Raw genomic sequence first — 19585 nt, forward strand, 5'->3', positions numbered from 1 at the left:
TGTCTATGTGGTGCTGGGGAATCGAACCTAGGGCCTCGTGTATCCGAGGCAGGCACTCTTGCCACTAGGCTATATCCCCAGCCCCACTTGCAGATTTTTGCTGGTAATTGGAGATAAGATTCTCTCACAGCTTTTCCAGCTTTGAACTGTGAGTCTCAGATCTCAGCCTCTTGAGTAGCTGATTACAGACATGAGCCACTAGAGCCTGGCTTGGCCTGTGTTTTTAGTTTCCCAGTTGCTAGAGCACGTTAGGGAGTGTTTTGACCTTAGCCCAAGGCAAGTGACAGATGTTTTACTGCCTGGCTGGACAGGGGCTGTGCAGCTTTAGGGATCATCCACCCCAGAATGCAATGGTGAGTGTACACTCAGCCTCCACCCCTCTCTTTCCTCCCCTTCACTTGTGAATGGCCAACAGTGCTATCATGTTTGATGGGCTGGCACACAATTATAGGTTAGATGGTTTCATTTCTTCAAGTTTTGTTTCTAGAAGTAAGAAAACACTGATTGCTGTAAAGGAGGATTGCGCAGGCTGCTCTGCGACTGAGCTGTGGGGGTGAGGGACAACCAGGGGTAAGCTGGGGCCTGCCAATCAGTGTCTGGCAAGCCCAGCGGAATGCACAGCCTGCCCACCTAACACAGGCAGCCATCTCACTCCCATGGTCACACCAAGACTGAGAGATTTCACTTCCCCTTCACCTGGTATTCCTTGCCTAAATTCTGGTACAGAGAAAACCCTGTATTTGTATTTCTAGGGAATCATGTCAAGCTTCTGCCCAATGGTCCCTCAGTTAAGTCACTTTAATATCCAATAGAAAATGATGTATGTAAGACCCCAGAAAGTGATTTCCACAGCCAGAGTTTAAGCTTGAGATGTTGCAAATGTCTCTCACAGGCCTTTGGCTTGTCTTGATGGACATTTATTTGATGTCAAGATTTCATGACCTTTCTTCTGCAGAAATATAGCCTGACTTCAGGCAAAGGCACAAGGACCTAGTGGCTGGCTCAACTTATGGATAATAGGCGAGAGAGCATGATACTATGCCTATGTTCTGTTTCTGTTAGAAGGTTGTCATCTTTATGGTTATTAAGTGATCCTAAATTTAAAATGACCTGGGGCAGGGGGAGGCAGTGCCAGGAGCTAGAGATCTGAAAACCTTAGCATGAAACAAGCCTAAGGAGAACCCCTCATGAGATCCCATCTATAATTAATTAGCAAAAAACTGGCTAAGTGGTAGAGCACCAGCCACGAGCAAGCAAGCCGAGTGTATAGACCTTGAGTTCAATTTCCCCCCGAATATTGAAGTTCAGTATTGAGCCAATTTATGTTGGAATCCTCCACTGACCATAGCTTGCAGAGAAGCTGGCCTGGGCTTTCTACGATTTCTACAGCCGGACCCAGACTAAAGCTCTGGAATGAAGAGCATGCCTGATACTCTCCCTGCAGATTGGCTGAACGGGGACTGTCTGGGCGACACGGGCCTCACTGTCTCTCTAGAGAGCTGAGTGTTTTCACCGCCCAACAAGACAATACTGACTTAGAATCTTCAAGATCTGAAGTCAAGAATGTTCTCTAAGAACTAGTATTTCAAATAATCTGGTAATTATTTTTTTTTTTGACATGAAGTTTCCATCTAAACTCTTCTAACCTCTTCTAGTACTCCATTACTTTGGAAAATGTAAAATACAACAGTTACTACCACTTTTATTTATTCTTGTACTGGTACTGGGACTTGAACTCAAGGCTTCAAGCTCTTGCGTAGCTTTTCTGCTCAAGGCTGGCACTCTACCACTTGAGCCACATCTTCACTTCTGGACAGTCATTTACTTATTTTGGTGGGTAATTGGAGAGAAGAGTCTCATGGACTTTCCTACCTGGGCTGGCTTTGCACTGTGATCCTTAGGTCTCAGCCTCCTGAGTAGGTGAGATTACAGATGTGAGCCACCAGCACCCAGCTTTTGTCTTTCTCTTTATCATCAAGTCACACACTAAGCTTGAGACTCAGACTGTTACCAACCTGGGTATTCAATGGTATCGTTGACTGAATACTCAACAGCCTTAGCAGAGAATAGGAGTCAGATGTGAGATGAAGGAACACAGCAAATGCATCACCCAGGCACGCCAGAACCCTGCACGGAGCCCTAAGGTAGGTACTAACCATCATATCAAAATTTGACCAGTCAGAAGGAAAATCCACTTCTTTGACTGTGCATTCAAGTCGTAACACATCAAAGAGATTTGTTTCAGGTTTGTTGTTATTCAGGATCGGTTCCAAGTACTTCCAGAAAATTTCAAGTTCCTTTGCATCACACCTTGTCTTCCAATTTGCAGCTTCTATCTCTAATAACAGCAACAAGTTTTACCACAAAATGAGAGCATTAAATTTCTTCCTACTCTAACCAGATGTAGTGAGTCATAGGTATTACCAAGTGTGTTTATTGTAGCAGAAAAATGCAAACAAAGAAATGTAGCTTTGGGAAGTCTTTGAAAGTGGCCAACAAGATTATAAAACCAAAACAGCGTGATAGTAAACATTAGTTATCCTACCCCTTCATTTCATAGTGGAGGCCCAGAAAGATTCTAGTAAGGTCACACATTTTGAAGCATAAAGATGATCAAGTTTTCCATCCCAATTAGGTTGTATCAATGTAAGGCCATTTTTTTTTCCATCAACATATGGCCAGCTGACTCTGAGACCCTATTTGTTAATTTAAAATGCAGATGTCTGAGGAGTGTGGCTCTGTGTAGAATGACTGCTTAACAAGCCAGGAGCCCTAAGTTCAAACCCAAATACCACTAAACTACAACAAAATGGGCAAAAAGTGCAGTTGACTATTTCTTCTCATAGGACTAAAACCAGACTGGGTCAGCCATTTATACTGCTGTTAACTTTTTGTTCCATGAAAACAGTTACACTGTTCCCTGGGCATTTGCTCCCTGACTGTAAGGTACTAACAGATTTCTATACATTTACATGTAAAAATTTGCCTGCACTATTACATTGATCACAATTCCATGTATGACTCCATAGTGGGGCCTGCTACTAAGATTTTACTTATTGTATTGTAAAATCCACTTTTATATATTAATTTCTTTGGCACATAGAAGTGTATATAAAGAAATGATGTTTTGGTACCTATGTAGTATATTGTTGCCAGTGTCAGTGACAAATAATCCTAACCACGTAAACTGCTTTGCTGAATGGCAACTTTTTTGTACAACTACTTAAAGATCATAAAAATCTTCAAAAAATATAATTCCAACCAAATGTCTTTTGAGACAGTCAGGAGTAGCCTGGGTTTGGATCTTAACTCTTTTACTTAATATTTGCCTCTGAGAGTAGAGTTCTTTTTGGTAAAATGCAAAAAGAAATACGCCTTTCCCAGGCTGTGTGAGAATGGCCTGAGTCCACGTACTTGAGCCCTTAGCCTTGAGCTAGTTTCACACTCTGGACCCAGGAGGTCTCACTCTGAAAAGCAATGGCAAGAAAGCAGGGTAGTGCTGTGGAAATCAGGATGTAGCTGTGTAAGTCAGAGAGCACTGTGCGGATATTATTAATTAATAACTATAAAAGCAGAAAGGCTGGGACTTCTGGAAGCACAGACTGGAGCTGAGTCCCAGGCTGTTACCTGGAGACCATGGCAGCTTTTCAGTCCTGTCCTGGGGTGGCCATCGGGTATAGTGTTGGGGTGAAGACCCCAGGGCTAGGAGTGAGCTGGATGGTCCCTGATGCCATGGCTAATTTCATCTCACTGTTCCTGGCTTAAGACTGAGGAGACAGAAGGCCCCGGACTCGTCACAGTGAGCCAGGAGCACCAAGGGACAAGCATGCAAGGTCGGGATCTTGCTTAAGCCAGTTGGTAATGGCGGTTTGGAAGTACTGATGGTCAGCAGGGATCCACCCTGGGTGGGTAAAAGCCACAGATCAATGTTCCTGAGAAATGTCGCTGGACAGCCAAGCCTTTGGGCCTGTAGTCTATGTTGTCTGTGGTGACACAGGAATATAAACACAGTCTGATTTTCATTTGCAAAATTTATGACTCTTGGCTGCTCCACACAGGATTCAACAATGGCTGTATTATAGGTCTAGGTTCTGGGCAGCAAACTATATTTGTACTTTTAAGGACAGCAGGTAATAAGGACAGATTGGACAAGTGGTGTGGCAGGCTGCATACCTTCTGGCAGAAGAAAAGCTTCCTGCTGCTGGCTAAGCGCTGCCAGGTGTTTCTGCAGAGGAAGATAATTCTCAGAAGATATTTTAATCACGCTGGTTATGGGAATGCCAAGCTCGGTCATGATGGCTAAGAGTTGAGGATTGTTAAAGCCAACCACAATAATGTAATGCTGGGCGCCATCATCCGGTTCATCATCTGTTCAGAATGGTATAAAGCAGAGCAGCCGTCAGCATAGAAGTGTGGGCGGGGCCAACGTGCAGCTCTACAGTATGCATGCGCAGTCCTCTCTGTGGGAGGCTGCTGGCTGCCACTATTGCTCTTCCAGAAAGAACTCTGTGGCCATTTTACAAAGTACTAAATCACTTTTGCAAATGAGACAGAGGTGTAAAGAGGAGGACAAAGCTACACAGGGCCTGGAGTTCTGGAGAACGTGTGTGTGTGTGTGTGCGCGCGCACGCGCACGTGTGTGTGTGCTTGTTTGGAATATTTCCTGGGTTCTAATCTCTTTTGAGCAACATCTGGCTTTGCTCTTGAATTACAAGTAGCTGCAGCTTTGTGGTATTTTATAAGGAGAGGTGTTTACAGGAGAGGGAAATATTGAATGTGAATGTGCTCCTTACCAAAGCTCTGAATGTAGCTACATGAGAATGCAGGAGTGCCTGTGTGCTATTATGCATTTATGACATTAAAAAAATCAAACACATACTGCACCTCAGCTCCACTTGTGGCTTTTTGCTGGCTCATTGGAGATAAAAGTCTCATGGAATCTCCTGTCTGGACTGGGTTCAAACCACTATGCTCAGATCTCAGCTTCCTGAGTGGCTAGGATTACAGGTGTGAGCCACGAGTGCCTGGTTCCAAGGGGCTCATATCTCCAATTAACTAGCAAAAAGCCAGACGTGGAGGTGTAGCTCAGGTGGTAGAACACAAGCCTTGAATGCAAAAGCCAAGTGAGCATGGGACCCTAAGTTCCAGCCCCAGTACCAGCACACAGACAGGCATATGCACACACACAAACACCAGGCGTGCACACCACCGCCATCACCACACCACACAGGAAGCAGAAGCAGCATCCTACTGACCAATGTACACTTTCATCTCCTCCTCTTCTCCCCTGCGCTTCAGCTGGGTGGCCTTTTTCATGGTTGTGGTGGGCTCAGGCTGGTCCTTGCCCTTGCCCTTGGCGGGCTTGGTATTGGCCTTCTTCTCCTTAGGGGATTTGGCCTTCCCCTTGTCCTTGTCAGGCTTCAGCTTGTCCTCTGAGATCTGCGGAGAGAAATGCATCATCATTTCCCTTCCACCTAAATCTCATCCTGTATAAATGCCAGTTCTTTTCCTCACTCCAGCACTTGTTCACGTCCCTTCTTTTGTGCTTAGGTCATGAAGAACTCAGGTTATGGTCCAGCATGAGCTGTAGGAGGCAGCACAGAGCCAAATTTCCTCTGAGGGAGGGAAACACGTTTTACATTTCATTCAAATCCACCAGGAAAGCCTGAAGGCTTGGTGTGGGAAGTGCCCTGAGTCTGGAAGACTGGAAGCCAGACAACCAGCAAGAGTCTAGAGAAGACCTATGACTCACTTAAGGCATTGGTGGGAGTGGAGAAAAGAAGATGGGTTTCAGATCCATTCTGGGTGGAAACAGTAAGAGTTGGGATATTAGCTGGGTCCTGAAGGCAAAGGCCTACCAAAGACAGCCGTAGAGTTGAAGCGGAGCACTTGGGGAGTTATGGCAGGGCTTAGAGAGCTGGAGAAGATGGGGAGAGATGGTGGCAGGCTGTTAAAGTGGGCATGCCTGGGTCCCGCCGGGCTCAGGCAGGGATGTCATCTGTGGATTTCTGCACAATCCTTGGCCATACCCCTCCTTTCTGTCTTCATGCGGTTGACCATAGTGTCCGTCTTCCTGCTTCTCTTCCATGGCCCAGGTTGTCCCGATTCCTCCCATCGCCCACATTCCAACTGAGTCAGGGTAGTTCTTTGCCTCTCTGCATGACCCCCAGATCCACCCCTCCCTAGCAAAACTCCTATACTTCTTCCTTTGCTCTCATGCTGAACAGTCCCCTCGCCTGGTGAGCATTCACCAGGTCAGCAGGCATGCCACAAGGCTGGACCCTGAGCTCAATGTGGGATGCCCATTCTGTGGTCAGCTGTTCCCATCCTAAAAACCTTGGTGGAAACTCTTGCAACCATGGAGGCATGGGGGTCCCGTGCACCCTCCTTTCCACCATGTTTGGGGGATGCGATGGGGAATGTGTGCTGTTCCCCAGCACATGAGGGGAAAAGTGAATTCATCTCAGAACACATCTGCTTCAAAACGCTGCGTATACACGACGCATCTGGACGCCTTCCACTGACAGGGCCCGGTCAGGCCAGGGATTTCTAACCCAGTTCAGCTACACAGCACATGGGGTGCCTTGTCTTAGCAACAACTAAAAACAGTGTAAGATTTCACATGCTCTCAAGAGACATCTACTCAAAGAGTGAATCCCAAGTCACAGAAAGAAAAAAACAATCTGCTCCGTGGTAAGGCAACCTTGTTATTTGTTCCTTTAAAGCATTTAGATAATATTTTATGTATGTATGTATGTATGCACGTACATATGTATGTTTGTATATACATGTGTATATGTGTAATATGCATTATATATGTGTGTACATTTGCATGCATGTGTATGTGTATATGTGTGTACATATGTATGTATTTTTGGTGCCAAGTCCTGGAGCTTGGACTGGGTGCTATCTCTGAACAATTCTTGCTCAAAGCTAGCATTCTGCCATATTGCTCACCACACCCCCACTTCTGGCCTTTTGCTGGTTAATAGGAGCTAAAAATCCTGTGGACTTTAGTGCTTTGAGGCATAATCCCCAGATCTCAGCCTCCATCATATCTTATTTTAAAATTACATTTTTAATTTAAATGTTATGGTAAAGGCAATGTACAGAAGGGTTACAGTTACATAAGTAAGGTAACGAGTACATTTCTTTTTCAACAGGGCTACCCCCTCCCTCATTTCCCCCACATTTTCCTCTCCCAAATCCCTTCCCCCAAGTTGTAAAGTTCATTTCCAACATAGTGTCTAGTGAGTATCACTGTTGAATTGGTTTGCCCTTTGTCCCACTGTGAATCCCCTTCCCTTCCACAAACCAGATAAACTTATATACAAGACAAAAAATACAAAAATCAGAAACAGTGACGGCAGAGAATAAACCAAAGGAGAAAGAAATAAGAAAGAACTGCTAACAGTACAATAAATAAAAACCCTCTTGTTTCCATTTCTTGGAGTTCATTTTGATAAGCATCATTTTATATGATCATATGTTCATAGCTATTAAGCCATTGTGATCCATTCCTAAGAATATCCTAGACATATTCTAGTTATTACAAATGAGGGAAACCATGCAGCCTATGTTTCTTTGGGGCTGGATTATTTCGCTTAATATGATTTATTCCTCCAAGTCTTTCCATTTCCTTACAAATGGGGCAATGTCATTCTTTCTGATGGAAGCACAGGATTCCATCGTGTATATATAACACGTTTTCTTGATCCATTCACTGATCGAGGGGCATCTGGGTTGGTTCCATATCCAAGTGGATCAAAGATTTTCAGATACTCTGAAAATATTATGAGAAGAGGTAAGGGAAACACTAGGGCTCCTTAGCACAGGTCCAAACTTCGTAGGGGATGGTTTCAAACTGCAGAGCTTCTGCATGGCAAAGGACACAGCTGGCAAGACAACTAGAAAATCCACAGAATGGGAGAAGATCTTTACTAGCTATGCTTTAGACAAGGGCGTCATATCAAAAACATACAAAGAGCTAAAAAAATTAAACCCCCTAAAAACAAATCATCATAGAAACAACCATTCTATCAATAAATGGGCCAAAGATTTAAATGGCTTTTTGATGTGAAAATTCAAATAGAGAGTGAGGCATTCTTCTCTTCCTGGCTGTGAATGGGAGGTGTGCCATAGGGGCAGTGGGATGGAAGGTGACCAGCTATCCTTCATCTTACTCTTGCAGTTAATAACAAATCTGTGCATTCAGTTACAGCTTGGTGTTTCATGGTTGGCCCTTACAATGATGGTTTTGTATGTGTGCTGGTACTGGGGCTTGAACGCAGGGCTTTGTGCTCTTACTTGGCTCTTTTGCTCAAGGCTAGTGCTCCACCACTTGAGCCATGCCTCCACTCCTGGCTTTTTGTTGGTTAACTACAGCTAAGATTCTCATGGACTTTGCCTGTGCTGACTTTGAATTGTGATCTTCAGGTCTCAACCTCCTGAGTAGCTGGGATTATATAGGCATGAGCCACAGGTGGCTGGTTTCACAAATATTTTTTTTTTTTAAGATGAGGATAAGAAGCCACACTTAGGAAGGTCATACAACTCACTCCATCTTTATGGGGTTCAGGAGAAACTGGGTCATTTCAGAGTCCTGATTTAGTTCTTTATTACTCATTTTCATCAACCATCTACCAGCTCCCGATGGTGGGAGCCCATGAGATGGGCCAAGAAAAAAGGAATGTGATTAAATAAACCGGTAGACAGCTTAAACCATATCAAACAGGTATTTTTACAAAACTCCTACCTTTAATCAGTTACTATGCAGTTCAGTCTCCACAGGTGTACATAATATGCAATAGCTTCCATGTTCATTTGACTTTTATTAATGGAGACCTGGGATCATAGAACTCACTGGGGAAGCACAGTGAGTTAATCCAGTTCTATAAGTCTGTGCTAACATTATTCAAAATATACAGAATTCCATACCACAGAACAAACTGTTCATTCTTCCAAGCTATGGAAATAACTTTAATGTTGAGCATTAATGTTGAACAACAGAAGAATGATTAAGAAAATTGTGGGAACCAATAATGATAGATGTGGATAAATGGATTATGAGAAAACATGACATATTTTCACCGACAAAAGCCAGATTAAAATGTTTCTGCCATGATTATAACCCTGTAAAGAAGCAAGAAGGAGAAAGGAAATATATATTTGGCTGTAACAGGGTTATGGCATTGCAAATGTTATTGGTCTTTTTTTATTCTAAATTTTCTGTTTGTTCCCTCTTACCATGTTTCATCTTCTTATCTGCCTCATTCTCTCTCCCATACCCAATGGACAGAAAATATAGTACACAAAATTGGATTAAGGACTTGCTTCTCCAGAGAGCTATTACTATGTGGGAAATATATGCTTATGAAAGTATTGGTTTCATTTGTCCAAATAACGTAATTTTAGGCCTCTACACAATGACTTATAGTTCCAGATTAGATGTTCAGGGCACAGTTATTTTTGTGTATGTGCTAGTACTGGGGCTTGAACTCAGGGCCTTACACTGGTTTGGCTCCAGGCTGGCACTATACCACTTGAGCCATGCCTCTACTTTTGACCTTTTGTCAGTTATTTGGAGATAAGTGTCTCCTGGATTCATCTGTCCTGACTGGCTCTACCCTGGGATCTCAGCAGGAGGAGAGACTGGAAGTTATATCAGGGTTGCCCTTGGAGTGGGGGTTTGGGTATCTTGGTGGTCTTCAACTTCTGTGAGTTTTGCTCCTTTCCTTGACCCCGACTCCCACATTTCCCCTCAGGATGCCGTATCTGGGGAGCAGGCTGGATGGCAGAGCTCTGGTCCTTCTCGGAGGCACCTCTGGAAGCTGTCAGAGCTGACCACAGGGCCGTTTCATGCTCATTGAGACACATGGGGGGAGGTGTGTACATGGCTAACGGTGTGGCACTTGGCGTCTGAATCCCAGCTCCATCTCTGAGACTAATTATTTGGTTTGGGAAATCACACCCTCCCCTCCACCATCTGCATCTTGGATAGAATTCTCTGTACTTTATAAGATCATATAAGACAACTAAATGACATCATGTGTTCAGATGACTGTCAGCACTTGTGATCAGTGGCCTAGAACACAGCTATCTTGAACCATGATGGGTGGTTTTTGTTTTTGGTTTTTTTTTTTTACATTGTTCTTGAAGTCCATAAAAAGTTTAATGAACTAGAAACCCATGAGAAAAGTAGTGCTAGATAAACTCGCCAGGGAGCCGCTGATCCCCGGTGATTGTTGGGGCTTTTGGCCACATCATTCATCTTTACTGGAATCCCTCGCCTCTGTAGTGCAGCCTCAAAGGATTCCATCCCATAGTGGGACAAGTTAGTTCTTTCCTAAAACCACTCAGCCCTTCTGCACCGAGTTCCTGCTCTTCCTCTGTTTGACTTCTTAAAATAGTTTCTGAGGATTTTAACCACAACTGAATCCAACTAACCAGGCTGTAATTTCCTGGTATGTCCCCATGGCCTTTCCTTTAAAATGAAACACACACACACACACACACACACACACACACACACACACACACACACACACACACTCTGCATCCCGCTGGCTGATTTCCAGTGTTCCAGGAGTTTTGACTGGAGTAAGCTTGAGAATGTCTGTGGAAGCTCCTCTCATTCCTCTTTGCTCCTCTTTTTGGGGATGCTCTGGGTAGGTCGGGGTTTCATTATCATTGGGGTATCATTGAACCACAGGTGTTTTAATTTTGAAGTGTTTTAAGACGAGTTTACTAAGTACTATCTGTCCACAGTTCTTCATCATTGCCTTCTTTTCCTCTCCACTTCATCAGGAAATAAAACAACTTGTCTTGGAAGCAGACGAGTTAGAAAAGATATATGAAAGGTTTTATAGAAAAGGTATTCTATTTAAAAATCCAAGAAGATGTGGCTGGCCATATGAATTCATAAATTAAAAACATGGTTGGAATATATGTGCATGTTTTCGTAAAACCTGTGCCAACATTCTGAACTTTGCTCAGAGACATAGAAGACTGGATTTAGTCTGGCCAATTACTGAAGTGATTAATGATGTTTTTGTATTGTATCCATTTTCATGATTAAATGTTTCATTTTTGTGCTTAAATGAATATCCATAATTGATTTGAAGAATACAAATTAGGAGTTAATAGCAATCAAAATAAAAGTTCAGATAATTACTACAAACATCATTCAGAACAGTAGCCAAACAACTATGTCACTTCTACAAATGCTGTGGCATTTGTGAACTTAAAAACATTAATAATAATGGAACTGAAAATATAGAATGTACATTAACGTGATACAAGGAAAATTTGTTTGTTGGAACACTGCCATGTTGAAATTTGAAGATGGACTAATAATTGAATTTCAGATTGTTATGTGAGAGATAGTTACATCCAGAAATTCCAAAATGCTATGACATACTTTTATAGAGTACATTTCTTTGTCAAATGTGTGTTTGGAAGTAAAGTGTTCCTAAGGAGATAAATGTGTTCAAACAAATTCCACTTTTCTTCAATGAGAAGCCAGGATTTATGTCTCAGAAATTCATTGCTACAGGCTTTAAAACTTCTCTTAAATCTTTTTTTCTAATATTAATTAGCCAGCAAGCTGTCTTTCAAAACAGAAAGCAAAATCTATGCGAAGCATAGCCCAGACTAATGTGTTACAACTTAGTAAACTTAGCGGTTTACAAAAGAATATCTTTAATGTACTTAACAATTGAAACTATGATTTACTCTTGATGAAAAGCAGGATCAAATCTATAGAGCAACATTCCATCTGTTCCATTGGGGGAAAAGAACAGAGACCTTAGTCTTATTATTATTATTGTCCTCGCCTTCTCCCTGATATTTTCTGTAATTACTGCTATGGGTATTTCAAAAGCATTCATTCTTAAAAATTCAGTTTCCAAAATTAGACGCAGAAGATACAAAAACATTCTTGGGCTTGTACAGATGTGAGCAATATACTGTGATTAGCATTTGAAAGGAAATCATCTATGTAGATTTCACATTGTAGTTCAAAAGCTCAGGTCCCCTCCAGGGGTGGCAGACTTTCTTCTAGGTTTGGCAATGAGAAAACCATTCGGGAAAGTCTTCTCGCTTTCTTCCTTCATTTGCTAATGCACAGTCTGGTATCCGTTTGGCCTACTATTCATTTCGCTTTCTACCAAAGTCCTGGCTGACAAGCATTCTCCTCAATTGTACCAAGTGAGATCTTGGGTAGCTGAAATGAACACAGCTCACACGATCCTAGAAATCTCCTTTCCTCCAGCCATTGGGTGTACTTTGAGGAGAATGCTCTGCTCCAATCGTTTTTTTTTTTTACCAATTTCTTTAGTATGTACTCCCATGGGTTGCATCAGAGATCTGAGACTGGGGCTTTGAGAACTTCAAATAGATTATGTAATTGTTGGCGCCTAATTGCTCAAAGAGTTCTCCTCCTCTGCCTAATACTCTTGACTTCAGTATCTAAAGTTCAAGCCCTGATTCCTTAGGATGCTGATATTTTAACAAATGAATCATTACTGCATCTTTAGAATTCTGTAACAGCATTAGTTCCATTCACAATTTAAAGAAATGCCAAGCAAAATAACACTGCAAAAATGTGTGCGTGTGTGTGCGTGCATGTGCACGCACGCATGTGCCATTCATAGGACTTGAACAAAGGGACTTGAACATTCTTGCTTAACTTGTTCACTTTAGGCTGCTGCTTTACCACTTGAACCACAGTGCCACTTCTAGCTTTTTGCTGGTTAATTGGATGTAAGAGTCTCACGGACTTTACTGGCTTTGAATCTCCATTCTCAGATCTCATCCTTCTGAGTAGCTAGGATTACAGGTATGAGCCACCATGCCCAGCTCCCGTTCCAACCCCCCTCCCACTCCCCCTCCCCATGCCAATATTTCCTTCATATCATTGCACACATGCATGGCCCATGGATGTCCAGATGCATGATTGTGGCTTTACAAAGTGATTTCCACTTGATTTGGAAAATAAGAAAAGCATTTCACATTTTGTGTAATGATCATAGCAAATGGGTTTGAACTTCCCATCACTTTGCTCAAAGAATTTTAAGTTACTTTTCAGATGCAAATGTGAATTTTTGAAAGTAGACTGATCAATTTCTACAAACTGAATTAAATGAAATATCCACATGTGAAGAAATTGCTAGATGTATGATATGGACATGGGAGTGATGGGTTTCTGCTCAGGCAGTCATTGTGTCATGACACTTTACTGTATTTCAATAATCACCCATATATTATACATCATTTATATCAAACAGATCCTGTTTTGAGAGGCTTTCCTCACATTTTGTGTCTCCTGATTCTGTTTCTGGGTCTTTTCTTTTCCACAGTTAGAAAACACACTACAGTTGTTGGGGCATCGGCTTGGCAGGCCCTGAGAGACTCCCCTTTCTCCCACCCTGGGGCTGTGTGGCTGTTATCCACTCCTACCCGCTTCCGGGTTGGAACCAGAAGAGGCCCAAACCAGCCCTACCTCTCCTCTCAGAGCACACGTCTCAAAATGGCACCAGGCAGGAGCCGGGGGCAGTCCTGTGGGCTGTGATCTCTGCCTCTGGGGGAAGTTCGGTGACATCACTGTGATGGACAGCTCATCAGCCTATTGCTAGTATCCAGTTAGTCCCGCCCCTTCCTGCTGCCATTATTGTCATATAAACCCCACCCCTGAGCAAAAGGATGGATTTCCCAAGACAGCCCATGAGTCCTGCCTCCTTATTCTTAGTAAGAGTGTGTGTGTGTGTGGGGGGGGGGGGCGTCTCGCGGCCACACACGCCAAGGCTTGCACGTAGCCCTCACTCCAGCTTTGCCGTCTGTGGGACGGGCAGCTTATGCTCGAGGGTGAAAGGGGACTACACAGGAGGTAACAAGGCCCGACATACAATAACAAAAATATTAACACATCCTGAATATTACCACTTTCATCATTTCTTTTTTTTTCCCAATGGATTTGTCATAATTCCTCCAACAGATCTCTGGATAATCTTTTCCCTAGATGGAAATAGCCCCTCACTTTGCCAGCCAACACTGAATAGCGGCCTCAGAGAGAATAACATGTTTCTGGAGATGCCGGCTCTGTTCATCCACTGCCCTTTTTAGACAACCTCACCACTCACATCTCACCTTCTTCTCACTTTCTCGGCGCTGTTGGTCCTTTAGTTTAATTTGGAGAAGTTGATATTTCAGGAGCTTCCCGATCAGTGGCAGGGTTAACTTCTCTCCACTGTCCATAATTGTTTTGGCTGCTACTAACACCTATGAAGAAACAATTATTAGGATGAGTAACACCTTATGGTGATTTCTTTATGCCCTAGTCAGGATCATTTGCTCTACATTAAATAGACTGGGCTGTCTGGATATCACCTTCCTTTTCCTAAGAAGACAGAAAATGGCCAACGCTGGTGGTTCACATCTGCAATCCTAGCTACTCAGGAGGCTGAACTCTGAGGATCAAAATTAGAAACCAGTCCAGGTGGACCAACTCTCCAATTAACCAGAAAAAAGCTGGATGTGAAGGTGCTACTCAAGTGACAGTGCATCAGCCTTGTATAAAAAAGCTAAGCCCTGAGTGGGTCCCACCTTCCCGTGATGGCGTTGGGTCCCGACTCCCAGAGAGGGCAGAGGAAAGACAGACAGGTCCACGGGTGCACAAGGGACAGGCCACGTTCATGTCACACAAAGTCTACTGTTACTTGGTGTCACCATAGTCCAAGCTGTCAAACTTCAACTTAAGAGGACATAATAAATTCAACAGGGTTTTATAACAGTAGAAATGATGATGTTAGGAGTCTTTCATTTCTTGGAGACCCAATTCAAATGCAAGATGGAAGCTGCTTGACACACAGGCGCCATACAAATATTGCTCCCCTCTTGCAACTTAAATGTTTCTCCTGTTGGTATGCAGCCTAATTGGGGTGAAATCAGGTTACTGAGTTTTCTTTGGGTGACGACAGCCGCTAGGAACATACAGCTGTATTGTCCAGATGCAGGGCACTGACAGCCTGTTTTATGACTATATTTTTTTTATAGCTTGTTTCCCCTAAATTTCACACAACTCTCCAACATCTGGGCCCTTTCCCTTGGAGCCCTATAACTACTTTATTTACTGCAAAAAATAAAATAAAATCATGTAAAATATACCACAGAAGGGGGTTATTTGTTGCTCTTTCCTTATGTTGTCTCCCGAGTAAAGATCACCTCTGCCTGAAGGACTGTCACTGAAATAACCTAGTTAAAAGATTTTTCAGCTTTTGTTTTTTGAGGAAGCATCATATTTATTTATAACCTCTGGATGAATTAGGTGTTACAAAGTGTTCTGACATGTGGCCCTCCCCTTGTTTGGAGCAATGGTGCCTATGGTATAGATTTAAAGCCCTGGGTCTGAGTCAATGATGGCGTCCACCATGTCTCTGGAGCTGGGTTTGGCCTGTGTGCTGCCCCTGTTGTGGTGAGGGCTTGGTGGCCCCTGGGACAGGAGAATGACCTGAAAGGTAGGGAGGAGGCTATGGAGCTTGTGAGGAACAGGCCCTTGGGGATGACTGTGTACCCAACAGAGCCGCCTAGAGTGCACATGAGGATTTCCAGGATGGAAACGCCAGAGAGGGGATGCCTTTAAATACTTCTTTTCTAAAAAGCCAAGAGACAAAGCTGGGTGCCAGTGGTTCAAGCCTGTAATCCTAGCTACTCAGGAGGTTGAGACTTGAGGACTGTGGTCCTAAGCCAGCCCAGGCAGGAAAGTCCACGAGACTCTTATCTCCATTTAACTACCAACAAAACTGGACGTGGAGCTGTGGCTCAAGTGGTAGAACACTGGCTTTAAGCAGAAAAACTCAGCAGCAGTGCCCAGGCCCTGAGTTCAAGCCCCTGGACCAGTGTGTGCGTATGCATGCACGTGCGCGCGCACACACACGCACACCAAAGACAAGTTTCAGAAAAGCTTGTGCATGTTCAGTGAGCATTCCTCAGGACGCAGAGTACTTGCTTCTCATGGCTTTCTGCTCCCACTGCACAATTTAGGAAAGGGACCTGATGGCTGGTGTTCCTGGGTACAGAGCAGGTGGGCACCTGCAGGGACTCAGCCCCAACAGGGGCCAGGATGGAGGGAACTCAAGCAGATGGCAGGTCAGGCGCTCACTGTCAAACGAGAGCTATGGGACAGGACCCAAACTCCCTAGGGTCAGGGTCAACATTTGGTGTGATTCTTTTCCCCCTTTTCCTTTCCTCTCCTCTCTCCTTTCCTTTTTCCCTTCCTCTCTTCCCCTCCTTTCCCATTCCTTTTTCCTTTCCTCTCTTCCCCTCCTTTCCCTTTCCTTTCTCCTTTCCTCCCTCCCTCCTTCTCTCTCTTTCTTCCTTCCTTCCTTCCTTTCTTTCCTTCTTCCTTCCTTCCTTCCTTCCTTCCTTCCTTCCTTCCTTCCTTCCTTCCTTCTCTTTCTTTCTTTCTTTCTTTCTTTCTTTCTTTCTTTCTTTCTTTCTTTCTTTCTTTCTTTCTTTCTTTCTTTCTTTCTTTCTTTCTTCCTTTCCTTTTATTTCTTTCTTCCTCTCTCTTTGTCTCTGTCTGTCTGTCTCTCTCTCTTTCTCTTTCTTTCTGAGACAGACTCTCGCAAGATTAGGTCAGGCAGACCTCACACTTGCTATGTGGCCCAGACCTGCTTTAGCCTCCCATGTGCTGCCACACCTAGCTTAATGTTTGGTGTGAAATAGAATCATTTAACACAAGTGGGGCCCTGTATTGACAACTAGGCAGCTTTTTAACATCTGGGGTTCAAGGCATTCCCACCTGGATAGTTAATTAATTTGGTACTGGTCATGGGGCTTGAATTCAGGGCCTCACACTCCTGTTTAGCTTTTTTGCTCATGTCTAGTGCTCTACCACCTGAGCTATACATCTACTTCTTTTTATCCTTTGTCTCTTGATTTTGGTATTTCCTTTCCCTTCCTACTTCTGGATTTTTTGTAGTTTATTGGCGCTAAGGCTCACAGATTTGTCTTCCCAGGCTGGCTTTGAACTACAATCCTCAGATCTCAGTCTCTCAAGTAGTTAGAATTACAGGTGTGAGCCACTGGCATCTGGCTTCAAGCCTAGGTATTGAATTTCATGGCAGTTCACTGTAGAGCATCTCTCTGTACCATAAAGATAACCACAGTGCTGACTTCACGTCAACATTGGAATGGGTTACCCGGCATGCTTGTGGAGTCTTTCTTCTTCACAATATGTGAAAACAGGACATTCACCTGTACCTGGGGAGGTGATGCACCCTGCCTGGAGTCATGGGGATGGATGTCTCTGAAGCTGCTACCCGGTCATTGTCTCCAGGAGTCTATGAATGGAACCTCACAACAGTACACTGTGCTCAAGCCCAACAACGTATCCCCAGAGAAAGGGATTCTACAGGGCATCAAAGTTACTTCTGGTTTGTTAAAACCATAGAGTGCTGGGTTTCTAGACAATGGATGGTTGGATGGGTGGACTAATGGCAGGAAGGACGGAAGGTGAGTGAGTGGATGGAGGGAGGGATAGGGTAGATGGATACACAATTGCTGGCTGGCTGGCTGGATGGTTGGATGGATGATTGGATGGGTGAATGGATAAATGGATGGGAGGAAGTTTGGTTAGATACATGGGTGGATAAATGGGGAGTAGATAGAAGTAAGGAAGAAAAGAGTGGAGGAAAGAAGAAAGGTTAGATGAATGTGTGGATGGTTGAAAAGGTGGATAGAAGGATGGGAAGAAAGAAAGAAAGAAAGAAAGAAAGAAAGAAAGAAAGAAAGAAAGAAAGAAAGAAAGAAAGAAAGATAAATGAAGGAAGGAAGATGAGAGGAAGGAAGGGAGAGGGGAAAGAAGGCTAAGAGTCTTGCCAATTTTCCTGCTTGAGCTGGCTTTGAAACATGATTCTCACTCAGTCTCCTGAGTAGCTAGGATTATAGGTGTGAGCCACAAGTTCCCAGACCCAGAACTGTATCTCTTGAAGGCCTTCCAGCCTGGGTCAGGAAAGGAACAGGGAGGGGCTGGCCAGGCAAGAGTAGCTGTGGGGCAACTATCAGCTGGTGACTGCAATATTCAACTGTTTGGCTAATCTGGCAGGGTGATATCAAGATTCATACAGAAAGGTAGGGAGCTACAAGGTAAAAATACAGAAACACATTCTGTTACAGAGCAGAGCAGAATGCAGAGAACTTTAGAAGCAGGAGTTCTGCTTTTCTTAATTTCTCCTGCATTTGCCTATTCTTTCTGGCTCCCTCTTCTCACCCTGCCCCATTCCTTCTGCATTTATGAAGTGCCAGCTACATTTCAGTCATTGTACTACTGGATCCTTCATGTGTCTGGTCTATCCCATTCGCATTCTTTAAATAATGAATAATTTCCAACGAGGTATAATTGGAAAACCACCTGGAGGGATCAGGGCAATAACCGGAGACAGCAATGGAAACAGGGAAAAAAAGTATAGAAAAAATGCATGAGTGACAGAAACATATTTTCTCCCTCTGAGAAGAGGAAAAGAAAATAATCAAGCAATATTAAACTGTCCATACATAAATTTAAAGGTGACAGAAGACACAGGGTCCTTCTAGATCATACTGTCGAAGGCCCTTGGAACACGGCAGGGCTGCTGTGAGGACGGCCTGGTGAGAAGTTAATAATGATGATAAATATGCATGGCAAGGGACTCGTCTATCACATTCAGCTGTCCATAATTAAATGGTCTCCATCTTGCCCCAATGTCAGGGCTGTCAAATAATTCCAGCCATTGGGCCCCTTACATGTGTGCTGAAATGAAATAATACTTGGCAGTAACAAGGAGTTACTGAAACTAAATAAACAACCCCTTTCAAGGCTGTATAGAATTGACTAGCATAACAACACTTGACAGGGATTAAGACCTCTTCGGGGCAGTAAGGGAATTTCAGAGGCAGCAAGAACAGATCTGTGGAAAGTAGGACAGATCCATGCTTCCACATGCATGTATAATTTGACGTGTAATGAATCCCCTGGGGGAGATGGGTACATTGAACATCGAATTTGTACAATCCACATAAAAAATTTCAGGGTTATATCAGAAATATTTGCTAGACTTTCTCTCTCTCTCTCTCTCTCTCTCTCTCTCTCTCTCTCTCGTTGTTCAAGGCTGGCACTTTACCTCTTGAGCCACACCTACACCTCTGGCTTTTTGCTGGTTAACAAAAGGTGAACAAATGCAGCAGTACTACTCACTAGACACTATGGTGAGAACAAACTGTACACATTGTATGTGTTGGGAGAGGAAAACTGGGAGAAAATGAGGGAGAGGAGACACTGTCCAAAAAGAAATGTACTCATTACCTGGCTTAGGTAACTGTAACTCCTCTGTACATCATCTTTACAATAACAATAAAAAAAACCCATGATCTTCAGATCTCAGAGTAGCTAGGATTATAGGCATGAGCCTCCAGTATCTGGCTTGGCTCATCTTTAAAGGAGAAAGCAAAATGTCTATTTATTATAGAATGTTTCTGTGTGTCTGCAAAAGTATAGAGGCACAAAGCTCATATGATGCAACTGAAGAAATTGCGGAAGGTTTTTCTTTAG

General features: G+C 43.5%; 1 protein-coding gene across 1 annotated transcript in view; it reads right to left on the reverse strand.

Moving 5' to 3' along the window:
• Positions 1-19585, reverse strand: part of Spag17 (sperm associated antigen 17) — a 96234-nt gene that overhangs the window by 63830 nt on the left and 12819 nt on the right. Inside the window, exons 3-6 of the mRNA XM_048352149.1 lie at positions 14146-14277; positions 5256-5439; positions 4174-4368; positions 2157-2338 (exon numbers count right to left, since the gene is read on the reverse strand). Of these exons, the coding sequence (XP_048208106.1) occupies positions 2157-2338; positions 4174-4368; positions 5256-5439; positions 14146-14277 (693 nt within the window). The remainder of the gene's footprint in view (positions 1-2156; positions 2339-4173; positions 4369-5255; positions 5440-14145; positions 14278-19585) is intronic.

This window comes from Perognathus longimembris, chromosome 7 (genome assembly GCF_023159225.1).
Source record: "Perognathus longimembris pacificus isolate PPM17 chromosome 7, ASM2315922v1, whole genome shotgun sequence".
Lineage (NCBI taxonomy): Eukaryota > Metazoa > Chordata > Mammalia > Rodentia > Heteromyidae > Perognathus > Perognathus longimembris.